The 25,080-nt window shown below is 37.6% G+C and overlaps 1 protein-coding gene across 1 annotated transcript in view; it reads left to right on the top strand.

Moving 5' to 3' along the window:
- Positions 1-325: 325 nt before the first annotated feature.
- Positions 326-25,080, top strand: part of REV3L (REV3 like, DNA directed polymerase zeta catalytic subunit) — a 259,154-nt gene continuing 234,399 nt past the window's right edge. Inside the window, 1 exon segment of the mRNA XM_044003468.1 lies at positions 326-587. Within this exon segment, the coding sequence (XP_043859403.1) occupies positions 449-587 (139 nt within the window). The 5' untranslated portion in view covers positions 326-448.

Below are 25,080 nucleotides of genomic sequence, written 5' to 3'. Positions count from 1 at the left end.
AGTGGTTGCGTCCGTGACATCATCATCATGGCAACAAGAGCTGCAGCCTGGGACGGAGAAGCCTGTATGATCCCCGGCGGCGGCGGCAGCGGCAGCGGTAGCGGCAGTAGCAGCGGCAGCGAAGAAAGCGTAAGGGCTTCTCTGGCCGTGCCCCCCGCGCGGCGCTCCTGAGGAGGCGGCAGCAGCAGCGCGAACCCCAAGCCCCGAGCCCTGCCGCCGCCGCCGCCGCCGCCGCTCCTGCTCCTGCTCCTCCTCACTGTGTCTGGGAGGGGTGGGGAGACGAGAGAGGAGATAGGGGCCGGCAGGCAGGCAGGCGGGGAGGGGGCGCTGCTGCTGCTGCTGCTGCTGCGGGAACTGCTGCTGCTGCTGTTGCTGCTGCTGCTGCTCTGTGTGGCTACTGGAGGGAGAGGTGGCGGCGGCGGCGGCGGCGGCGGCGGCAGCGGCGAACATGTTTTCAGTGCGGATAGTGACTGCCGATTACTACATGGCCAGCCCGCTGCAGGGGCTGGATATCTGCCAATCCCCCTTCACCCAGGCCCCCGTCAAGAAGGTGCCGGTGGTGCGAGTCTTCGGAGCGACCCCCGCAGGTAAGCGCGACGGGGCGGACAGCGGCGACTGGGGGGAGGGGGCAACCCACCCAGAGGGATACACATGCACGCTCGCCGTGGTCGCCGCCGCCGGTGCCTTCCTTCCCTCGCCCTCCTTCCCTTCTCTCTCATGCATGACAGGGGGCGAGCTGTGGGGTCTGACTGTGCGTGTACAGCGCGGCGGGGGGGGGAACACCCCCACCCCCCCAGCTGGTGGGGAGAGGGAGGCGAGAGAAGCAGCCTCCCCGAGTGTTTACACTGCGCCTGGCTGCTGAGAGCTGGAGGAGAACCGCCGCACTCCCTGCCGCCCCCTCCTCCTTCTCCTCGACTCCTATCTCTGCTCTTTCTCAGCACCCCCTCCCCCTTTAAACGAGAGAACCGCCTTGCCCTGCTAGGATGGTCTTTGTAGGTCCTTCGTGAACCTGTTCGGGGGAAGTCCCCCCCAACCGTCCCCCACCCCCACCCCCCATCCCCGTCGATCACCTGGTGGGAAGCACCACCATGTCTTGCTTTTTCTCTACTGCCTCTGTCTGGAAATAGCTTTACAACAAGAGGAAGAAGCGGTCATTTCTGTTGTCAGAATGTTACCACCATCGCCACTGCCATGGTGCTCCTTATTCCTTTCCTTTACCCACCGAGATGCAATGGGCAATAAATTGAGAGAGGTGTCTGGGGCCACATAGCTTTCTCATTGAAGTGACCATGTGGCTTTCCTGTGGGAACTGTGTATGATTCTTGGAGGGTTTGTTGCGTTGACGCCTCAAGAGTCTGGGGACGAGACATCACCCCACAGGTGCAGTGCTTTGAGTAAGGCTTGCCCCTTTGGAAGCAGGAAATATTTGTATATGTGTTTCTAAAGGAAAAACACACCATTTCATAGGTTTAATTTGTTAGGAACTACAGTTAAACACAGATGTATAAACGTAGAAATTGCCATGTGCTGGGTGGCAGGATTGCCTTTTAGACAGTACATCTTTAGATAAAACGAGCTGTTTTGAGGATGTATTGCAGCAAATGAGGAGGGAAGGGGAAAATGGAGTGACCTTAGCTATGTTTTCAAGAGCTCCTGAGGTTCATGATAATATAATCAGCATGCTGACCAAACTTGCAAGGTGCTTTTAAATGACTTTGCTTATATTCTAACATATTTTGACTTGCCTGCTTGAAATAATAGTACTGCCCACTTCCCTCCCCTGAAAGAGATGCCCTTACCTCTAGCTATGCATTTTGTCCCATGGGAATTTGAATTGTATTTCCCACTTGATGCTCCTTGCCCTTTTCACCATTCATCTTATTACTAGATTCCAGTTACTAGACTACCAAGATAATACCATTTCCCTAAAGACGCAATTTTTTCCCAGGCATTTATCTTTTAATACAGATTCCCTTTGTTAAAATTGTATATGTTCATAGGAGTATTTCAGTACAGTAGTCAGTTGTTTTGTGTGTGTGGTTTTTTTGACAGAGATAAAGGGGGGATTGACACTTTTTGAGATAGAATATTTCAATACTGTAAGGTTTTCTTACAAGAGAACTACTTGAAACTTTGAACACGTTGGGGGTGGGCAGATAAAGTGCTGGAAAAGATGGGTTTTCTGCCCTTTTTAATCTAAAAGATGCTGTCTTTGTTCTTAATTGGAATTTATATTATCTCGTTTGTTCTCTCTTCAGGTGAAATGAAAAGGGGAGGTCCTGAAGTTGACATAGCTTTGTACAGTCAGAAGTCAAATGATAAAACAGATGCTAGGCCTCAGGTGTTATTTCTGCTTATTATAACTTTTACATTTTGTTACATTTTCCCCTGTAACACATTTTAATTATCCCCTCCCCATGTTATTGAAGATTTCTGAGTGAATTTTCATGCTGTGATATGATGATTTTTATAAAGTAATTATAATTTTGTATTTGTCCAAAAATGTGTAGTCCTGAGTTTGTCCAAAAGTTGAATTAATAGAAAGTTTCAGTGGATAAAAGAGTAAGTTATTTTAATAATAAAACTTTTATGTATAAAAAATTGCAATTTAACCTACTTTTAAAGCATAGTGAGATAAATTTTTGCTTCAATAACTAACAATCTTCTGTTGTGTAGTTTTTTCACAACTCCAGACACTCCCCCCCAACTTTTTTTTAAACAGGAAATTAATTTGTAATTTATTCATTGTTTATAAACATGAACCTTTTAGTGGGATGAGTATTGGATTTGGAGTCAGGTGACCTGTGTTCAATGCTACCATTGCTACTTACTACTTGTATTACCTTCAGCAAGTCACATCTCCTCTGGGACTCAGTTTCCTTAGCTGTAAAATGAGAGGTATGGACAAGATGACCACTCATTTCCCTTCCAGCTCTAGACCTATAAACATGCCAGCAACAAATTTTTTTTTAACAAAATTATTTTTTTTAAATGAATCTGGGGGCAGCTAGGTGGCCCAGTGGATAGAGCACCGGCCCTGGAGTCAGGAGGACCTTAGTTCAAATCCAGTCTCAGACACTTAACACTTACTAGCTGTGTGACCCTGGGCAAGTCACTTAACCCCAATTGCCTCACTAAAAAAAAAATAAATAAAATGAATCTGGGATTACTGTCTTTTTACCACACAATAGAACAGTTATAGTAAAACCTCAGGGTTCTGAATACTGATGCCAGACTTAGTGAAATAGTTAGGTTATATAATTTTTATTAATGTGAATGACTAAAATTATAATGAATGACCAGCTTATGTTACATAATATGCCACAAACAAGTGTAACATCTAAGAATTAACTGCTAATGTACTCTTAAAGCCTTGAGTTGAGGGGATGGGAGCTACATTAACTTTTAGGCTGCATTCATTCACAGGATCCCAGATTTAGAGCTGGAAGGGACCTCAGCAGAAACTGAGGCTCAGGGAGGTTAAATGACTTATTTGCTCAAGGTCAAACAGGTAATGAATATTAGAGACAAATCAGTTATTAAACATTTTCAGAGGAATAAATCTTCTGGATCTTAATAAGGAGTATTATTTTTGAATGAGTAGATTCTGAATAAATAAATTATGCCAGATTGTACTGTTGCATGGAAATGATTTCTTTCTTTTTTTTTTTTTTAAATCTAGTTTAGTTTACTTTAAATTCATTTGGCTCTATTTACATGTGTAGTGTGGATTTTTAAAAATTGGGGGTCCTATATTAAAAAATAGACTCATTAAATTTCCTGAACGAATAAAATTTGAATAGTGTATAAAAGTAGCTGTTCAGTGAAGCTATTAACTACTAAAGAAATCATTTTTACTTTGTTAGTTTGAATGAAAGTATTATTAAAGAATGTCTTCTTTATGCTAAAAACCATTTTCCCTAAGAGCTTTATTTTGTTATCTCACTTGTTTGACATTTATAAAGTACTGCCAACTGCTTTTTTCTTCCATTGGTAAGAGTAGTTATGGATAATGTTTACAAATGGAACTAGTGTTTTTATATTTTTTTTGTTTGTTTTTTTAATTTAATTTAATTTAACTTTACATATAAGGTATTTTATTTTTTCCATTACATGTAAAGATAGTTCTCAACTTTTGTTTATACAAGTGTATTTTTTTTTAATATAGAAGTGTTTACTCTGGGAATTTGAATAATAAAAGGGATGGTGATGGGAAGAGACTTAAATTTGGAGTCTGAGGACTTAGGTTCTAGCCCCAACTACCCCACAAACTAGATAGATATGAGCTTTAGTTTCCTTAGCATGTAAAATGAGTAAGTTGGACTAAGTAATTTCTCAGGCCCCTTCTACCTCCAAAGCTCTTGGTATAAAATTTTGAAGCCACATGGGCTTGGACCCTTTTCAGTTATTTGGCTTAATTCAGGCCATGTGAAAACTGACTTCTTAACACCAGGTTAAAAAAAAACTATGTCTTTTGAATAGGCTTTGAACTTGAGATGCAAATAAGAGCCAATAGAGGGTGTGCAGTCCACAAAGTATGAATCTTAAGTACAGTAGACCAGACTGTAACTAGAGGAAGAAGTCCTTTCTTACGGGAAGTATCTTCATTCTCTGAAAGAAAGTTTGTTGGTTGAAGTGAAAAGATTATTGGATATGGAGTCCAAAGACATGGGTTCCAGTCCTAGCTCTGCTGCTATTTAGAATTCATATGACCTTCACCTCCCTGAGTTTCAATTTCCCCATCTGTAAACTGAAGGTGTTAGACTAGAAAGGAAATCTTTATAGATCCCTTTCCAGCTCTACGGTCTTCAATCATTATCATTTAATAAAGTATAGTATTATTGATTCTTCAAACCATGTAAACCAGATTTGCTGAAGCTGATTCATTTCAATTCAACAAACATTTTTAGAGTGCTTATTTTGTTCAAGACCAGGTTCTGGGGATATAAAGACAAAAACAAAACACTTCTCCTTAGGGAGTTTATATTATTGCTTTCTGCTGGGGCATACAACATGTATACCATTAAATAAAAGCAAAACATTATAATTAATTTCAAGAGGGAGAGTATGCTAATTACAGGGGTAGAGGGTGGGGAGACAGTGTCAAATAAAGGTCTCCTCTATAAGATGCCTGACATTTAAGTCATGCTTTGAAGGAACTAGTAGTTCTGTAAAATGGAGATGAGGAAGGCATTCCAGACTTGAGGAACCAAGTATGTAAAGGCAGGGAGGTGAAAGATGACATAGCATGTTTGGAAACAGAAGGCTAGTTTGACTATATTTGACAATGCATGAAAGGGTCTATATGAAATAAAATGTATGGGTAGATGGGGGCAAGATTGTGGTGGGTTTAGATGCCAGGCTGACATTTTTGTATTGTATTTGAGAAAAAAAATAGGGAGCCATTGAAGATTTTCATCTTGAGGGGATGGGGGAGGTATGATTATGTAGTCAGGTTTTCTGAATATCAATTTGGCAGGAAGTGTGAAAGATGAATTGGAGAGAGGAGAAAATGAAAGTAGATTATTGTAGTGGTCTGGGCCAGAGCTGAAGAAAGCCTACATTAGAGTAGAAAGAAGTCACAGTCCCATGTCTAGTGGGTCCACTGCTAATTTATATTTATTTTTTTGCACAGGGCAGTGAGGGTTAAGTGACTTGCCCAGGGTCACACAGCTAGTAAGTGTCAAGTATCTGAAGCCAGATTTGAATTCAGCCAGTGCTTTATCAACTGAGCCACCTAGCTGCCCCCAATCTGTAATTAATAATTTATGTTATTGGAGAGAAAGGGACAAATGTGAGAGATGTGGTGGAGATAGAACTTACAAGACTTGGCAACACATTTGATATGGATGTTGAGAGAGAAGGAGAAGAATAAAGGATGAATCCAAGGTTGCAATCCCAGAGTTGTACCCAGTTGTTGATAATCAAGAGAATATATCTATATATCAATCTACCTATATAGATATATTCTTTTATTGATGTAGGCTAATAGATTTTTTTAGGCTAAGAGATATTTTAATCGAACCTGCTTATTTGACAGATGACAAAATAGGCCTAGAGGTTAAGTGACTTGCTTAAGGTCACACAGCTATTGTCAGAATCAGGACTTACGTCAATTAACAGATGGTTATTAAGTGCCTACTATGTGTATAAATTCAAAAGTGAATTAATGCCTGCCCTCAAAGTGCTTACATTCTATCTAGTGAGGCAACACATACATATATAAGAATATACGAAACAGATATAAGGTGATGGGGGAGAAGTGCCAGCAGTCCAGGTGACCAGAAAAGGTATTGTGTAGAAGATGGTACTTGGGCTGAGTCTTCAAAGAAACTAAAAGTTTTAAGAGAGAAGTAAATTAGGGGGAGGAGGGAAGATAGTACATTATAGACATGGAATACAGCCAACTCAAAGATAGGAAGAAAAGAAATGGAATGCCTTGTATTAAGAAGGATAAGAAGGCCAGATTGACAGGATAGTTGGATTATGAAGGGGATTAATATGCCATAAAGTTACAAATGTATGTTGGGGCCAGGTTGTAAAGGGCTTTGAATGACAAATAGAGGCATCTGTATTTGATCTTAAAGGTAATAGGGAGCCACTAGAGTTTATTGAGTAGGCATTGACATGGTCAGATTTGTGCTTTTGCTAAATCATTTTGGAGCTAAATTGAAGGATGGATTGACATGAAGAGAGGCAAGGAGATGAATTGGAAGGCTATTGCAATTGGTCAAGCAAGAGGTGATGAAGTCCTAGGCTAAGGTGGTAGCTACATGAGTGGAATCAGATTTGAAAGGTCTTGTGAAGGTAGAAATGACAAGGCTGCAATTTGAATATGTGGGAGAATAAGGACCTAATGTGAACACTGGAAAAATGGCGGTGCTTTCGATATTAATTGGGAAGTTTGGAAGAGGGGAGTGTTTTTATTGACAAAGATAGTTTTATTTTGGACATAATTTGTGGTACATATGAAATATCCAACACCAGTTGTCCTTTCGTTCCTTCCCATCCACATCATCACTAGCACGTTAGTATCTTACTCCAGATCGGCATACGCCTTCTACTGTGTCCTCTGGAGTGTTGGCTTCATAATGAACAACTTCCTTTCATTTTAAACCTCTTTTATTCCTCTCATCTTCTAGCACTCACCAATACCCGTCTCCCTTCAGACAACATTGCATCTTTGGCCACCTTTTCTAATATTGGCTACACATTTTCTTTCCTGTCTTCTGACTTGTTGGTCCAGGTAGAGGAGTAGGAATAATCAATTTGTGCTCTCCATTGCCCCTTCCAGACTCTTCCTCTGCCCCCTTCACTCAGCAGACTTCTACTTTGAGGTTCATGGTGTCTAAATTGATCTTGCAACCCAAGATCTGAGAGCTGGTTATATACCCTTTGTCTCCCCCACCCCACCCCAGGCCGTTCTCCTTCCTTCTCCTGTGAATTTAGTCTTTGGCTGGACGTCTCCCTGTTCCAACTCCTGCCATCATAATAGGGGTCATCAGAACATAGATGGGTGCACTTCCTCATTCTTTAGTCTGTTCACCTCCCGTGCCCACTGCTCCCCTTCACCTCGGCTTTACACCAGGACAGTCAGACCTTTGATCTTGCCATCACCTAAAGTTGTTGTTATGTTGAGGAGCTCTCATACTCCTTTATCCAACATAATCTTTTATTGTTACCTCTCTCCCTATGCTTTATGACCCCCAAGCCCTATTCTTTGTCCTTACTGTGACTTCCAGTTTCTCTAACTCTTGGTGCTTCATTTAATCATCCATTGCCCCTACTTTACATTCTCTTCCCTTCCCAGTCTTGACCCTTTGGTGTGCCTGTTCAACTCTATACTATTATCCTCTTTGCTCTCAAAATCGATTGCCCTGCGCCCCCCTCCCGCCCCCCCCCCCACCATTCTCTGGTCCCATCTTGCCAAACCTCAGCCCTGGATTATTCCCCTATTTCTTTTTTCTTTCTTTCTCTCTTCCTTCCTTCCTTCCTTTCTTTTTCTTTCTTTCTTTCTTTTTTTTTTGGTGAGGCAATTGGGGTTAAGTGACTTGCCTAAGGTCACACAGCTAGTAAGTGTCAAGTGTCTGAGACTGGATTTGAACTCAGGTCCTCCTGACTCCAGGGCCAGTACTCTATCCACTGCACCACCTAGCTGCCCCAAGATTTTTTTTTTTTAATTCCCCTATTTCTACTTTGCTGCTGCTGAAGGAAGTCACCAAATCTTGCTAAGTGTGCCCATTACAAATTTATGCTAGCACATCTAAACTGGACCTTCATGACAGCAAGGCCATACTTCTATTTCTCCTTAAGCAATTATATATCCCAGTCACCATAGAGGTTGTTTGTTCCATACTTTTCTTCTCAAATGGCTCTTTGCCCTCTCAGGTGAGCACCTAGCCTTATTCTTCATTGAAAACATTGAGGCCTTTTGCTGAGATTTACCTCTTTTCCCCTTTTCTCACATCCCTCCAACATTATATTCACTATCTCCTCTCACATTCCTGTCTGTGATGAAGTAGTGGACTTTGTCCTACCCAAAGTCAACTCTTCTACCTGCACCCTTGATCCCATTTCTTTCCAGCTCCAGCAGATGTTTTTCACCATCATCCTCACTCTCTAATCTTCAGACTTAATTTCTCTTGGCTCCTACTCTGATTCTTACAAATGCTCCCTCATCCTTATCTCTCACTAGATTCTGTCATTCCTTTTAGTTGTCATTCTATCTTTCCCTTCCCCTTCTGAGTCAGACTCCTTGAAAAAGCTGTCTGTACCGGGTGCCTGCCCTTCCTCTCCTCTTTCTTCTAGACCCTCCAGAATCTAGCTTTTGATCTCATCATTCAATTGAAGCTTCTCTCTTCACAGCTACTGGAAATCTGAATTGCCAGATCTGATGGCCTTTTCTTGGTCCTCAACCTCCTTGAACTCCTACATCATTTTACACTACTGACCACTCTTTCATCCTGAATACTATCCCTTTGGTTTTTGTGATTCAGACTGTCTGAAAATTCTTTCTCAGTCTCCTCTGTTGGATCTGCCATGTCACAACCACTAACTGTGGATATTCCTCAAGGCTTTGTCCTGGGTCCTTTATCTTTTCTCTCTACTCCTTCACTTGGTGAGTTGATCAGCTTCCATGGGTTCAGTGATCATCTCCATGCTAAGGCTAAACTTACTGAGTTCGGTTGTCTATTGAACATTTCAAACTGTGTGTCTCAGAGGCATCTCAAGCTCGACATTTCCAAAGCATATTTATTCTCTTTCTCCTAAAACTACAACCTTTTTGAACTACCTTATTACTGTCAAGGGTACCACCATTCTCCTGGTCATATAGGTTCAGCACTTCAGTACACTCCTAGACTTTTCATTCTTGCTTACCTCATAAATGCAGACAGTTGCCAAATCTTGTCTTTTCTGTCTCTGCGACATCTACCATACATCATCTTTCCACCATCCTAGTTCAAGTCCTTATCACATTTCAACTGGACTACTGCAGTGGCCTGCTAATTGGTATTGCTGCTACATGTCTCACCCCACTCCAATCCGTTTTCCACACAGTCGTCAAAAGGATTTTACCAAAGGACAGATATGATGTCTATACCTCCCCTCCTCCTCAATTGTTGTTGTTGTTCCCCCTTCATTTTCAAAGAGGAACAATGACATCATGGGTTTATGTCTTGACTCACACTTGAATTGAATTTAAGTAAGCAGAGTTGCACAAAGCCATCAGCCTCACTTTCTCTTCCAGAATATGGAAACCCAACGGCAAGACAAAATTCAGGATGACTAGTGATGCCCAGGAATGCAGTAGGTGACCTTGGCATCTTAGATGTTTGACCAAGCTCTAAGTACTTCACAGCACCTGCTTCAGCCAACTTCTCATGGCCATTGGAATAAAATATTCTCATCCACTCATTCTACTGGGGAATGTGCCTGGGATAGACATTCCCCTAACTAAGATTGAGGCCCATGGGTTACCCTCAACCTGGTTTAACCTGTCTGCTGAGGCGGTTTTACTACTGTACATACTACAGGTTCTTGGATTGGCAGGTAAGAATTGAGTGAAGGTGGACACCAAAGGTGGATGAGCAGCCCTGAAAAGGGCTCAGCAAGTCCTTACACTAGAGGTGTTAGTCCTCCCTGAACACCCCATACACCCCTCCTCAGTAAACTGTAGTGGTCATCTATTAGGATTAAATATAAACTTCTCTTTTAGCATTTAAAGCTCTTTACAATCTGACTGCTTCTAATCTTTCTCATCTTGGTGCACAAATTTGCCCCTCCATGAATTCTATAATTTAGCCATACTGGTCTGTTTGTTATGCCTTACACAGGACATTCGTCTCCCATCCTCATACCTCTACATTGACTCTCCTTTGTGTCTGGAATGCTCTCCCTCCTCAGCTTTTGCTTTTTTTTTTTTTTTTGCTGGGCACTGAGGGTTAAGTGACTTGCCCAAAGTCACACAGCTAGTAAGTGTCAAGTGTCCAATACTGGATTTGAACTCAGGTACTCCTGAATCCAGGGCCAATGCTTTATCCACTGTGCCACCTAGCTGCCCCCCTCCTCACCTTTTGGTTGTGGAATCCTGCCTTCCTTCAAGACAGCTCAAATGCCACATTCTTCAGGAGGTTTTTCTTGGGTCTTCTAATTGCTAGTCCTTTCTTCACTTAAAATCACCTTCCTTTTACTCTGAACTGAGCTTGTGTGTACCTATTTATGTGTGTGTTGTTTCCCCCATTGCAATGTAAATTCCTTGAGGATGGGGACTGTTTTTGAATTTTCTTTGTATTTCCAGAGCTTAGTATAGTCCTGACACATAGTAAGTGTTTAATAAATGCTTGTTGATTGATTAAAACACATATCTAATAGGCAGTTGGTGATTCATTACTGGATCTCAGAGTCATCTCCATAGAGATGATCACTAAACCTATAGGAGCTGATGAGATCACCAATTGAGTTGGGTATATGTAGAAGAGAGTCTTTGATCCTGTAACTTCAAATCTACCCCTCTTTCCAGTGTATTCCCTCTCACAAAAATGATGTCTTTTTTAATAAAGTAATTTAATAGGGGAAACTACTAGAATGGTTCATTTCAAATAAAAGTTGCTAGTTGTGTACTCACCTTAAATGCGGGGGTGGGGGGGGTGGGGGTGGGGGGCCCCGTGCGGGAATTCCAGAATAGGAAGTGTTTCAATTAGTAGTCTGAGTAAATTAAAGAATTAAAAAAAAAAACGATTATATAGAACATTTGATGTAATTGGAGAAAGGAGCTTTCAAGAGCACTACAAAGATTTAGTGGTTATCACACAAATAAAATAGTTTGTTTAGATATTTGAAGCTTTGATTACCAGGTATTAGGTTTTGGCATTACATGTTAACATTTTAGTAAAACCAGAGTCAGTAAAAGAGAATCAAGCATTAATGACATACTTTGTATTCAGTGAGGCTCACTTAAATGATACTGTGGGATTCATAGTTATAATAGACTTAAGTTTTAGATTCATGAAGACATTCTTAATTTCTTTTTGAAGGCCAAGTACAAGATATTCAGGTTCAAAAATCACTTATAGTATAAGTATAAAATTGAGGAAGAATAGGTTTTGTATGCATAGTTCAGAGACTGAACAAAAAGGGATGTGGGACTTGTAATATGGGATGAATATCTTTCCAAAAGGTTGAAATAGGATTTGGATAGATCTCAATTAAAAATTAACAGGTATTGAGTGCAATAAGAATGAATCCCATGCTTGGTATGAGGCTTTGTGCTAGGCACTGGGGATATTCACAGCACAAAGAATTAAATGATTCCTACTTGCAACTTAAGTACAAATTATATCTATACGTATGTGTGTATGAAACACACGTATATGGCATAAATACGAAGTTTGTACCCGCAAAATATGCTTAAATACAAGGTACTGTGGAAGGGAGGGTACTAGCAGTTGGGGAAGTCAGGAAAGGTTTCATGTAGAGGAAAGTGTCTGGGCTGCATCTTAAAGAGAAGGACTCTAGAGATAGGGATGAAGTGTATTTTGGGTATAGGACATGACCAGTGCAAGGAGGTAAAGTTTCCTATTTGGCAGGATCAAAGCATGCAGGAGAGAGTAATATCCAGTTAAGCTGGAAAGATAGATTGGGACTAGATTCTTTGGGACTTTAAAAGCTAAACAGAAGAGTTTCTATTTTATCCTAGAGGCAACGAGAAGCCACTGCAGTTGGTTGAATTTGAAAGTCACGCGGTTAGATCTGCACTTAAGGAAAATTCTTTTGGCAGCATTGTGTAGAATAGACTAGAGTGGTGAGAGACTTAAGGAAGGAGACCAATTTGAAAATTATTGTAATAGTTTGAGGTGATAAGGTTTTGAACAAAGAGTGTAACCTATGTGAGTGGAGGCATGTGAAAGATACTATGAAGGTAAAAATGGCAAGATTTGGCAACTGATTTGTATCTTTGAGGTAAGGGGAAAGTAAGGGGTTGAGGCTAATGTTGAGATTTTTGAACCTGACACTGGACGGATAACGGTATATTCAGCAGATATAGAGAAGTGACAGTGACTCAGTTATAACAAATTACAGTGTTGTAATTACAACACAACAGCATTTCCAGGGCCTGACATATCACTATTGTTAAGGCTAAAATTCTAGCTAAACTGTCTAAAATATCTAATGAGTGGTCGCCAATAAATTATAAGCTTTAGCAAGAGTTAGACTTTTAAGCATTTATTAAGGAGAATAAGAATTTGGTAAAGAGAGAGAAAAAGGCCTAGATTCCTATCTATTAAAGGGAGAGCACATTTCTAGCTCCCTTCTCCGCCAGAGTCCAGAGGAAAGAGAGCGAGACTGAGCGCCAGTCTCTTCCTTCCTCCTCCCACTAGTCCGCGTCACTTCCTGACTCCTGGTCTTGCCCTCAAAGACCTTCCCTTCATGGGCAGAACTCTTCTACAGTAAGTATACAGCAGGTGGCGTTATTCCAATCGTTACAGTCCCCCCTGTTGTTCCTCAAGAAACAAAATGTTTCCTTGACGGAACAGTAAAAAGAATATAATAACTATTGCTAACTAATAATATGTGAACAACAATATAGAAAAGGAAGAGAGGAAAGTTTTGTCCAGAGGGGCGATTTTTTTTTTGTCCTCATGAACCGACGCTTTGACATTAGTCTTGCAAAGGGAGGGCCTCTGCAGAGAATACATGTTACAGATGGTGTATATTATAACAGAAAGAGAAAAAAAACAAAAAAAACAACAAATTAAAACTGTTCATTTAAAGTCTCTGAAAGTCTTTTCTCAGATGTCCTCTAGGTGTAGTCGTGGAATGGAAGTCTTTTCAGGGGTTGATGTGTGGATGCTGGTAATCAGCCAGGAAAATTTCCTACAAAATTGAGCTTAACACAACTTTAAAATAGCTTTGTCAATAATCAAATCAAACAATGAAAGTTCTCAAAAACATGTCTAAGGGAATTCAGAATCTTGGTTGTTACACATGAAACATATAATAAAACAAAAATTGAAACATTCTTTAAAATTATAATATTACTATAGTCCCCCTTATGGAGGGTAATTGAGAAGACAATTGCTGCGATATTAATTTTTTAAAATAATTTTTTATCTTTGTTTCATCACTTTTTGCATCATCTGCCTAATTATCCTCATGCCATTATGAGAAATTAAAAAATCTAATATAATTGGTAACAGGTGTCAAGGCCAAATTCAACACTATATTTATCATGACACCTGAGATAATTATGGGGGTTACCATAAAAGAACAGAGAAATGATGGGATATGAGCATTCCCACACTTGAGCAATATGTACTGCCCATACAGTATGCCAGGCTTAAAATAGGTGGATGGAATATATGTCCATGCCACCGAACATATTGGAAGAAACTGAGTCAGACTTAATCAGATGCATGGGATTGAGATGTCCATGGCATCAGGCATATAGGAGGGAGCACAGAAGCCAGGTGTAGAAGTGAGATGGGTGGGATGAATACTTCCAGCCATCTGTACAATATTGTGGGGAAAAAGAGAATAAAATATTAAACCAAGAGAATCCAACCTCAACATTTGTCAAAAGCTGTTCCCTCGGCCATACCTTGACTTCATGCATGTCTCCCCTCATGTGACAGTTCAGTGTCTGCTCTTGCATGTATTCCTCTTGTGATTGGATGGCATCTTGGCCAACTGGCATCTGATAACTCAGAATAAAGGCAATTAATGTCTTAAATGATAAGTTCCCATAATCCAAGTCTCATATGGATTTAAAAATTGAGGATAATAAATGATTGCAAAAAATGTGAATACATCTTGACTCAGAACACAATATATAATTATGCAACAATTTCAAATGATACCCCTTTTTTTAACTTAGTATACAATTACTTTTTTGAAAAATCTGAACATATTTAAATACAAGTTAAAGCACAACACAATCTCAAAGACAACTTTTACAAATGTTCCCCTCTTTTTTTTTTTTGAATATGCTTATCAAAAATAATACTTCTAGAATCAATTTACACTTGCCATGGCAAACAATTTGCTAGGGAAATGCTTTAAAGAGTTTGATCAAATAATCAGTTGAGAAAAATAACAAAAACAAATAACTCAGAATATGGGAGCACAATACTCCTAGAATTAACATTGTATTATGAAATCAAAACCATGTTTCAAAATTAGATAGATGAATGAATAGAAGAAAATACACATGGAATAATAAAAGACAATGAAATTCAAACTAGGGAAATCTAAATGAATATGAACTTAATATCAATAAGAGTATTATAAAATATAAACTTGATCACATGACTATAAAAAGCTTTTACAAATATTCTCCTTGTTTTAGAAACTAAGTATAAAACACAATCTCAAATGCATGAAAATCTCTATGAAAATAAACCCATACCATTAATTTCAAAATGTATATATAATAGCATAGAAGTCCTATGTAACTTCTGAACTGATACTATTACTCTGAGTGAATTCAGAACACTTTTGATTCCGATATCTAAAATCCCCAATACTCATATCAATACCTTGCTGCTTACTTCTACATTTCTGTAAAATATATATCCTTCCATGGCAAAAGAAGCAGAGTCTTGAACTATGTTGATGATTGTCATTCTTATTCAGCTTAAGTTTTTCTTCTTTAACCCCTCTATATTGTCTGTCAGTCTTTTCACCATACAAATGCTTTATAAGATTACTAATTAAAGACAAAAGCAGGTTAGCAAAATTATGAACAAAACGAGCATATCTGGAATTTAAAGGGTTTTCTAAGATTGTCTCAAAAGCACAGCCAGGCCGGGGAAGGGCTGAGCCTGAAGCTGCAAATGCAGGTAGAAAAAGTTGAGCATGCGCATCAGATCTCTGGACTTCCCAGGCAGGGGAAGCAATGGGCTTGGCCATAGGAGGAGTAGAGGGTGGGGTCTGGAGAGGAGGGGAGGGACCAGAGCAATTTGAATCAGACTTGATTTTGAACTCAGGCCTGGATTCCTCTTCCCCCACTTTGCCTCCAGGTGCTAGGGGATTAAAAGCTTCTAGAGGGTGGGTCATTGCCTCCAGGCATGCAAAATTAGAGCAACAATTAGTGTTAGAACTGGGAAAAGCTGCAGGAATCTCTTCAGGTTTCTCTGAAAAAGCATGGTTGGGAGAGTGGGAGATATTTCCTTGTGTGAGTATGTTGCTGGCTCTTCTAACAAAAATAAAAAGAAAAATAGAAAATCCACAAAAACAAAGCATTAACATGATCTTATCTCCCATTTGTCTGGTTAAACAGACCAAAATCAAAAATAGGATAATTAGGGAGTTTAAAAGGTCCATTCGAAAAAATTCAAAGGAAAAACACAGCCAGTACACCAGTACTTAGCAGTTAAAGGGAGAGGGAGGGGAAATTTCTTACCCAACCAGCAGATCAGAAGAAGACTGAGGGTTAGCTTTCCTCTTCGTGGTCAGCCATCTGTTAAGGCTAAAATTCTAGCTAAACTGTCTAAAATATCTAATGAGTGGTCGCCAATAAATTATAAGCTTTAGCAAGAGTTAGACTTTTAAGCATTTATTAAGGAGAATAAGAATTTGGTAAAGAGAGAGAAAAAGGCCTAGATTCCTATCTATTAAAGGGAGAGCACATTTCTAGCTCCCTTCTCCGCCAGAGTCCAGAGGAAAGAGAGCGAGACTGAGCGCCAGTCTCTTCCTTCCTCCTCCCACTAGTCCGCGTCACTTCCTGACTCCTGGTCTTGCCCTCAAAGACCTTCCCTTCATGGGCAGAACTCTTCTACAGTAAGTATACAGCAGGTGGCGTTATTCCAATCGTTACACTATGCTGTGATATTGTTATTATTTTTATTACCAGTGCATACCCATCTTGAAACAAAAGAAGAGGGAAATTTTTTTATTACAATTTTTAGCTTAGGACCAAGATTGGAATTTTTGTGAACAAGAAGAAATACCTTCAACCACTATTATCAAACACTGAATAGCTTTGGAAATAAATGTTTGCTGCAGATTTGATAATGTTTTTTAATGAATCCACCTAAAATTATAAGACAAAACAGTACTTCTATGTGAAACTTAAACTGGTAAGTAAATTCAACCACAAATATTGTTACTTTAGTCATTAAGTAATGTCAAGCTGTTTTATACACTTCACATACTATCAAAGTTAAAACGAGAAGTAAGCTCAACATTACCACACAAATTTGCAGTGCATATATTTTCTGAGCTCAAACTACAGTTCCAGCAGCATTTTTGGGAACTTATTGCAAGTGTAAAATAAATTTCTATATTTTGACATCCATTTAACTCTGCAGGTGAGGAGCTTTTACCTAACTTTTGACTGGAAGTGATTGCTCTACAATGTAATGACATGTTTAGAGACAAACATCAAGAGAAGAATCCAAAAGAATTCTATAAATGCTTCTAAGTAATGCATATATTCAATTAAAATCATATATTCTTGGATTGTTGTCAGTATTTTGTAGTATCTGTCCCTATGAAAAGACATTTTCAGAGATGAAATTTGTAAAATCCAGTTGCAGATCAAATTAACAGATAAATATTTCCAGTCAGTTTTGATGATAGGTAACACTAGCTTTGAACCTTTTTTTTAAGCAAATGTAACTCCCTCCAGAAGAATTCCATTCTTCTCATTACATATGACCTGTGTTGCAAAAAAATACTTTATTACAACTACTATGACTACTACTACTATTATTACTATAAAACTGTATTTTCATTTTTATCAATTAAAATTTTATAGAAATTTATTGCCTCTCATTACATACATGATGTCCTTAATGTTTTTCCCCTCTCTTGGTTCACAAAGCCTAAAATATTTACTGTCTGACCCTTTACAGAAAGTTTGCCCACCCCTGGTTAAACCCATGGCAACTGAGGAGGTTACTGAGACAGTATAGAAGAGGGCACAGGATAGAACTTTGGGTAACAGTCAGAGTTGTGGGTGCATGAGCTGTAATTTAAATGATGAACTAGCATATATGATAGTACGAAGGAGCAGATAGGTAGGAGAAGAATCAGGACAGTGTAATGTGAAAACCCAGAGAAGACAAATCATTCAGGAGGAGAATGTGGTCAGTAAAATGCAAGAGATAAGTCAATACAGGTGAGATGGGAAAGGCCTTCAGATTGGCAATTAAGAGATCATTAGTAACAGCAGTTTCAGTTGAGTGACTAGGTCAGTATCCAAATTGCATAGGATTGAGGAGTGCAAGAAGAGAGGAAAGTAGAGAAGTAGCAAGTATAAACAACTTTTTGAGGAATGTGAATGAAAAGGGGGAGAGATATGGATTGGTGGTATCTGGTGAAGGCTTTTGAAGGATGGAGGAGGCAAGCATGTTTAAATGGGGTGTATGATATGAATTACAAAATTCAATTTGAACTACAAATTCAAAATCTTGTCAAGTCAGTGATTGCCTTGGTAATTTATTAATTCATTAAAATATACCAGATTTCATTTTCATGTGAAGGGTAAAGTCTTTGATATATTAAAAACTTTAGCTATTTATTCCCAAAAGGTTGAAGACCATCATACACTTAATACATGAATACAGTTTTGCCTTTTGGATTATTGAATTCTAAAGCTTAAAAGAGACCTCAGAGATAATCTAGTCCAACCCCCTCATTATACAGATGAAGAAACTGTGGCCCAGAGAGGTATTTCTTGCTCATAGTCAACATGTATAGGCTATCCTCTCTCCCTTCCTTCTGTTTGAGTTTTCTTACACAAAATGACTAAATGGAAATGTTTCACGATTGCACATATATAATCTATATGAGATTGCTTACTGTCTCAGGGAGGGAGGGATAGAATTTAGAACTCAAAACTTAAAAAAAAAATACCCAGAAAACAGAATTTAAAGAAAAAAAAAGTCTTCAAAATTTGATCAAGTACAGTTCTTTTTCTGTGTTGTCATTTGAGTACTTCACTCCCTTCTTAGCTGAGAATTATATAGAAATAAAGGCTGTATAATCTTGAACAAGAAATAAATATGTTGGATATATATCATCTTTTGTGGGGGCAGCTAGGTGGCCCAGTGGATAGAGTACTGGCCCTGGAGTCAGGAGGATTTGAGTTCAAATGTGGCTTAAGATACTTGACTTACTAGCTGTTGTGACCCTGGGCAAGTCATTTAACTCTGATTTCCTCAAACATCTGGGGTCATCTCCAGTCTTCCTGATCTTGTCACTACACTAGATGCAAATGGCTGTAGAGGAGAGAGTGAGGTTGGTGACCTTGCACAGCCATCCTTCACTTAAATCCTATTCACTGCAAGCCATGACATCACCTCCTAATGTCATGGTTCTCTTCAAGAATGAAGGACAGACATTTTTTTGGTACTAGAGATAATTAGTGATTTCCAGTTAAGGTGTCCATTGTAGGAATGTATGTGCCTTTTGTTAACATGTGTATTTGAACAAAATGTTAATATATATTTGAAAGGAACAAACTGTAGTATGCATAAAAGCAACCCCATTTAATCAATTAGCCAATTTATATCAACCCTATTTCACCCTTTTTCAGTCATTCTAAGTTTTCCAGTGTCTTCTGATTCTTTTTAGTTATCCTTGTTGTTTAGATTGTACAAGAAAAAGTCTTGTCTTTCTTTAAATGTTGTAGCTTATCACCTATTTAGTGAAATTTTAATGGTTTTCTTTGAGGATATTCATGTAATTTTGTTTGAGCCCAACTAGCATTTATTGTATGGCTTACAAATGATTTAAATCTTAAAGGTAGTTGCTGCAAAAATGTCATTGTAGTGTATAATTCCTTATAAGATATGTTATACTTTTCTATTGCATTCCTCTTATTCCATTCACCAAAAGAAACACAAAGGCTTGGCTTATAGAAATGTTTCACATACATTCATATTTTAAATAACAAATATTTATGTTTTGTTTGAAGAAATGAACTTGAATAGCTATCAGGAGGTATAGGCCAAATAGGTCTGCATGTTTTCAAAAGCAACCTAAAAGTTTAATTTTTATCAAATTATTTTTTTCAAACTATGAAGTGATATATCTGAAAATATCTTCTCTCAACATCGTTCATTTCAATTTACAAACTGTAAACTTCATTTTTGACACCATAAAATTTTTTTTAATAATAAACATTTTATTTATAGTTTTGAGTTCCAAATGTTATCCCTTCTTCTCTTCCTCCGCTTCTCCCTCCCTGAAGCAGTAAGCAATCAGATGTGGGTTATACATGTTCAATTATGTAAAAAATTACCATATTAGTAATTTTGTATAAGAAAACTTGAATAAAAGAAAAAATTTAAGATAGTGAAAAATAGCATGCTTCAGTCTGTGTTCAATCAATATCAGTTCTTTCTTTGTAGGTGGATAGTATGCTTCATCATTAGTCCTTTGGGATTGTCCTGGATTGTTGTATTGCTGAGAAGAGTTAAGTCATTCACAGTTCTTCACCAAACAATATTGCTGTCTCTGTGCACAATGTTCTCTTGGTTCCGCTCACTTCACTCTACATCAGTTCATACAAGTTTTTCCAGGCCTTTCTGAAATCGTCCTGCTTGTCATTTCTTATGGCACAATAATATTCCATCACCATCATATACCACAGCTTGTTTAGCCATTCCCCAATTGATTGGCATTCCTTTGATTTCCAATTCTTAGCCACCACAAAAAGAGCTATCAATGTTTTTGTACTATAAACCTAGCAGTAGTATTGCTGGATCAAAGGGTTAGACACCATAAAATTTGAATACATTCTTTTGCATTAAAATTGGCAAGCCACACAGTAGATGAAACTTTTGCAACTTCCAGATATGCCTCCTGTCTGCACAGTGACCATCTATATGCAGTTTTAGTTGTAAGGTTTTGTACCTTTAGGTCATTACTCACATTTCTACCTGGTTTGGGTAATGACATTTAGTAAGTGCTATCTGTTAAAGTTTGAGTTACGTGAACTGCATTTTTCAAGATTACTCTTCCCTATGAGTACATATCCATATCAGTTAACCATAATGTTATAGTTGTCACTATGGTTTGTATACCTACTATAAGGATTAAATATCATTGAGAACTATATTACATATCCCATCCAAGTTTGAGCTGACTTTTTTTTTGAGCTAAGAAAAAAGCTAAAATTCAATACTAGGAAAATATTTATAATTTTTCATGTTGTATCTGTCTTGTGCCCCAAAATTGATTTTCTAGATTTAAAAATGTGGACCTTAATTGAAAAAAAAAACAAACAAAGCAAAAATGCACTTTAAAAAATAGGATGTAATGTATCAATAGTCTGCTAGAAACCATGATTGAGGTTACATGTGAGTAGTATATTTGTTCCTTTCCTGGTTTTTTGGGGGGTTGTTATATAGGTTTTTGGATAGGTTCAGTATTGTGTTCCTGGATTATACATATAATCTGTGAGGCCTTTTATCATGAAGTATCATTGGCATTATCAGAAGTAAACCAAAGTGGGGCAGCTAGGTGGCTCAGTGGTTAAAGCATCAGCCCTGGGTTCAGGAGGACCTGAGTTCAAATCTGGCTTGAGACACTTGACACTTACTAGCTGTGTGACCCTGGACAAGTCACTTAACCCTCATTGCCCTGCAAAAAAAAAAAAAAAAGTAGATAAGTAAATTAAAACAAAACAAAACAAAAAAGTGAACCAAAGTGACAAAGTTCATCCTGGAATCTTAGTCGTTTCTCTTAGCCATCTCATCATTCATCCTTTCTTAAATATTCTTGAATTGATAACTTAATTTTGCTGAAAGGATTCAAATTCTCTGTTATATATAGAGGTTTGGTTGTTGGAGTTTTACTTTAGAGGAAATAGTAGATTTTGTTTAGGGAAGAAAAACTCGTATTTATGATTATGTTCTTGTGTTTTATTTTTTGTGTGGTCATATGTTTTGAAAATGGAAGAATATTTGCAGAACAGCACCAATACTCGCCCCCCCCCATCAAAATGTTTTGGATGTAATTTTACATAGTAGTATTGCTATAACTATCCTTTAACATACAGCATTAAAAATTTATAGAATTCTTTTTTTTTGGTCTAGTTTTCAGCTTCTCTCATTTAATTTAAATATTGTCTTTGTACAGTTGTGTTTACATGTCTTTTTTGTGTTTGTGTCAAATTATATGCTTATATAAAAGTAAGACACATTTAGACTGTTGTGCTTGGCTTATTGAGGTTTTAGTGTTGATGATGAATTAGTATATGATTTTTAATGAGGTCCAGAGAGGTCAAGTGTTTGTAACATCCATAGTTAGACAGGTAGTATGTGGCAGAGTCAGAGTTTGAACTTAAGTTCTCTGAGTACAAATCCAGTGCTTTTTCAGGAGTGTTACAAGGTGTCTCTGAAAGTGCTTTAATCTGTGGGAAATACTATATAAGATATATATTTTATACATACATATATATATATATATTCCCATCTAACCCAAACATTCTAAGAGTCTATGTTTTACATTAGCACTTTGCTTAAATTCACAGTATTATCATGCCAATTTAGAATTATCCATAATCTTGGTTACTTACTTTATTCTTTGAATGATATATATATAGGGAAGTAAATTTTTTTTATAATTAAATTTCTTTTTTCCAATTATGAGCATTTATTTTCTTTCCCACCACTCCTCATAGTTCCCATTTAAAAAGAAAAAAAGAAAACAAACATGCATACTCAATAAAAACAGATTCCTAAGTTTGCCATGTTCTTCCCAAATATGTGTCTTTTACAGCATAATGAATTTATTACCTCTATGTCAAATGGTTCTGTGGAATTCTATTTGAGCAATGTATTGATCAGAATTCTTAAGTCTTTGAAAGGTATTCTTTTTTTTTTTTACAACATTGTCATTATTGTATAAATTATTCTCTTGATTTTTTGTCACTTCGCTATATCAGTTCATATAAGTATGCCCAGGTTTCTTTGAAACTGTCCTTGGAGTCATTTTTTATGACATGATTATATTTCTTGTGTGTGTGTGTGTGTGTATGTATGTGTATGTGTATATATATATATATATATATATTTCTCTCTCATATATATGCATATAAAAACATTTTGTTTAGTCATTCTCCAATTAATGGGCCTCCTCTTAGTTACCAGTTCTTTGCCACTAAAAAAAGAACTGCTATAATTTTTTTTAATAGGAGTTCTTTCCCTCTTTTTTTGTTCTCTTTGAGATATGTCTAGTAATTATTTAGCTGGGTCAAAGAGTATGCACAATTTAATGACTTTTGGACATAGTTACAAACTGCTTTCTAGAATAACAGTGAAAATTTACAGTTCCATCGACAGTGTATTAATATTCTTGTTTTCCCTTTGCCCCTCCAACATTTGTCTTTTTTTGTCAACTACATCAATCTGGTAGGTGTGGGGTAGAACCTCAGAATTACTTTAATTTGCATTGATCTAATTATTAATGATTTGGATCATTTTTTTCAAAAGGTTTTTGAAAGCTTGAATTTCTGCCCTTGAAAATTGCCTATCCATTTCCTTTGACCATTTATCATTTGGGGAATGGCTCCTATTTTTTTTTAATTGAATTGGTTCCTTGTATATGTTGGAAATGAAACTTGTATAAGAAAAAACTTTCTTTAAAGGTTTTTTCCCCCTACTTAACTGTTTCCCTTCTAATTTTAGTAGCATTGGTTTTGTTTGTGCTAAATCTTTTTGCTTTTATGTAATCAAAATTGTTTATTTTATCATCTGTGATTTTCTTTTCCCCTTATTTGGTTGTGAACAGAGGGAAATAATTAATCTGTTATTAGCTATGACCTAGCATTTTCAGATCTTACCAACACCCATTATTTGTTGGTAGCAATGGCAACAAGTTTATTTTGACCCAAAGGATTATTTTTAAAGGATTTTTCAGAGATGTTTGGTCAAAATTACATATTAATTCTGATTCATTAGTCAAAGTGTCACTATTTTACAGTTATTTATACTTATTTTCTACTTTAGCCATCATTGCTGATACCATAAGGTAAGCAGTACTTAGAACAAGACTGCAGTTCTATTAGTTTTGTCCAGGACCACTTCATCCTACATACTCATCAGTTCTGGAATGAATAAATGAATGAATGAATGAATGAATGAATGAATGAATGAATGAAAGAAAAAACATTTACTAAGTGTATACTATGTGTCGGGCATTGTGCTAAGTACCAAGGATACAAAAACAAGCAAGCAAAACAATCTCTGTCCTCAAGTAAGTTATATTCTAATAGAAAAAAATGTAACCTAAAAGGGAGCTTAGGTTGGAAAAATGGAGGGAGGGAAGATGGGCAGTGGGAGGGTTGAAAATATCTAGAAAGTGGCATGGTGGCTTGGTTCCAGCCAAGATACAGTAAAACCCATCAAAACCCATCAGAGACCAAGATCCCAGGGGTAGAGTGAAATTTCCAGTGGGAGGAAGAAAAGAACTAGAGTGAAGGTATCATGGTTTGGAAATGGCTAGGAAGTTGTTTGGTACACAGCATCCCTCTCTGGTTTGACCCCCTCTGGAGTAATATATTCAGTTCTGGGATCTGCATTTTATCAATAGACATTATTAAATTGGAGAATGTTCAAAGAAAGACAACTGGGAGAGTAAATGCCCTTGAGTGCATGCCAAGTGAGGATGATTTAGGGGAAGAATCATAGATGTGAAGCTGAAGGAGATCGTATAGATCTAGTTCAAACTCTTTATTTTGCAGATGAATTGAAACCCTGAGAGTATCACACAAGTAGTAAATAGTAGAGCTAGAATTCAAACCCAGGTCTGCTGACTTCAAATCCCAAGTTCTTTCTGCTGTATGGGGAGGACATGATTGTTGTCTTCAGATATTTTTAGAAGAAGAATGATACTTGCTATAAAATGCAAACCTTGTGGTAGTGAGTTTAAATTGCAGAGGGGCAAATTTAGACTTTGGGTAAGGAATACCTTCCTAATAGTCATAGCTATTAAAAAGTGGAAAATATTGCCTCTGAAAGTATAGGTGGTTTCCTCTCAGTGTTCTAAGCAAAGGCAAGATGACAACTTGTCAGTTACATAGTAGAGATTCTTTTTCAGTTGTAGATTATATTAGGTTTCTGCAGAAGACCCTTCCAACTCTAAAATTCTGTACTCTAGTACTTATTATTTGAACTATTTCAAAGTTACCTTATATAAATGCAGTTGTAAATGTATGGCCATATTATGGTTTTTTTCCCTCTTATTGTTTTGTTAGTATAGATTTAAATAGTGCCAACTATATTGATATTTTTGTTTATAAAGACATACTTTATTCTCAAATATTTTGTTACTAGAGTTAGAAACCATAGGGAAATATTCTACTATATCAGAAAAGATCAAAGTATAAAAATACCATGAAATACTTGAAATATCAAATTGCTGAAAAACTTCAAAACATATGTTTTAGTCTTATAAGAGAAGGAAAGAAAGTTGAGGAAAGTAGGTAGGATTAAGGTAGGATATTGGGGTATTAGCTCCCATGGGTTCAATTGTCATCTCTATGTGGATGATTCTCAGATCTATGTATCTATCTCTAATCTTTCTCCTAAGCTACAGTCATGCCTTTTTACCTTACTCTTGATCATATTT

This window comes from Dromiciops gliroides, chromosome 4, assembly GCF_019393635.1.
Source record: "Dromiciops gliroides isolate mDroGli1 chromosome 4, mDroGli1.pri, whole genome shotgun sequence".
In the NCBI taxonomy this organism is placed as follows: domain Eukaryota; kingdom Metazoa; phylum Chordata; class Mammalia; order Microbiotheria; family Microbiotheriidae; genus Dromiciops; species Dromiciops gliroides.
The sequence above is the reverse complement of the archived record's forward strand: the minus strand, read 5'-3'. Positions and strand labels throughout refer to the sequence as shown.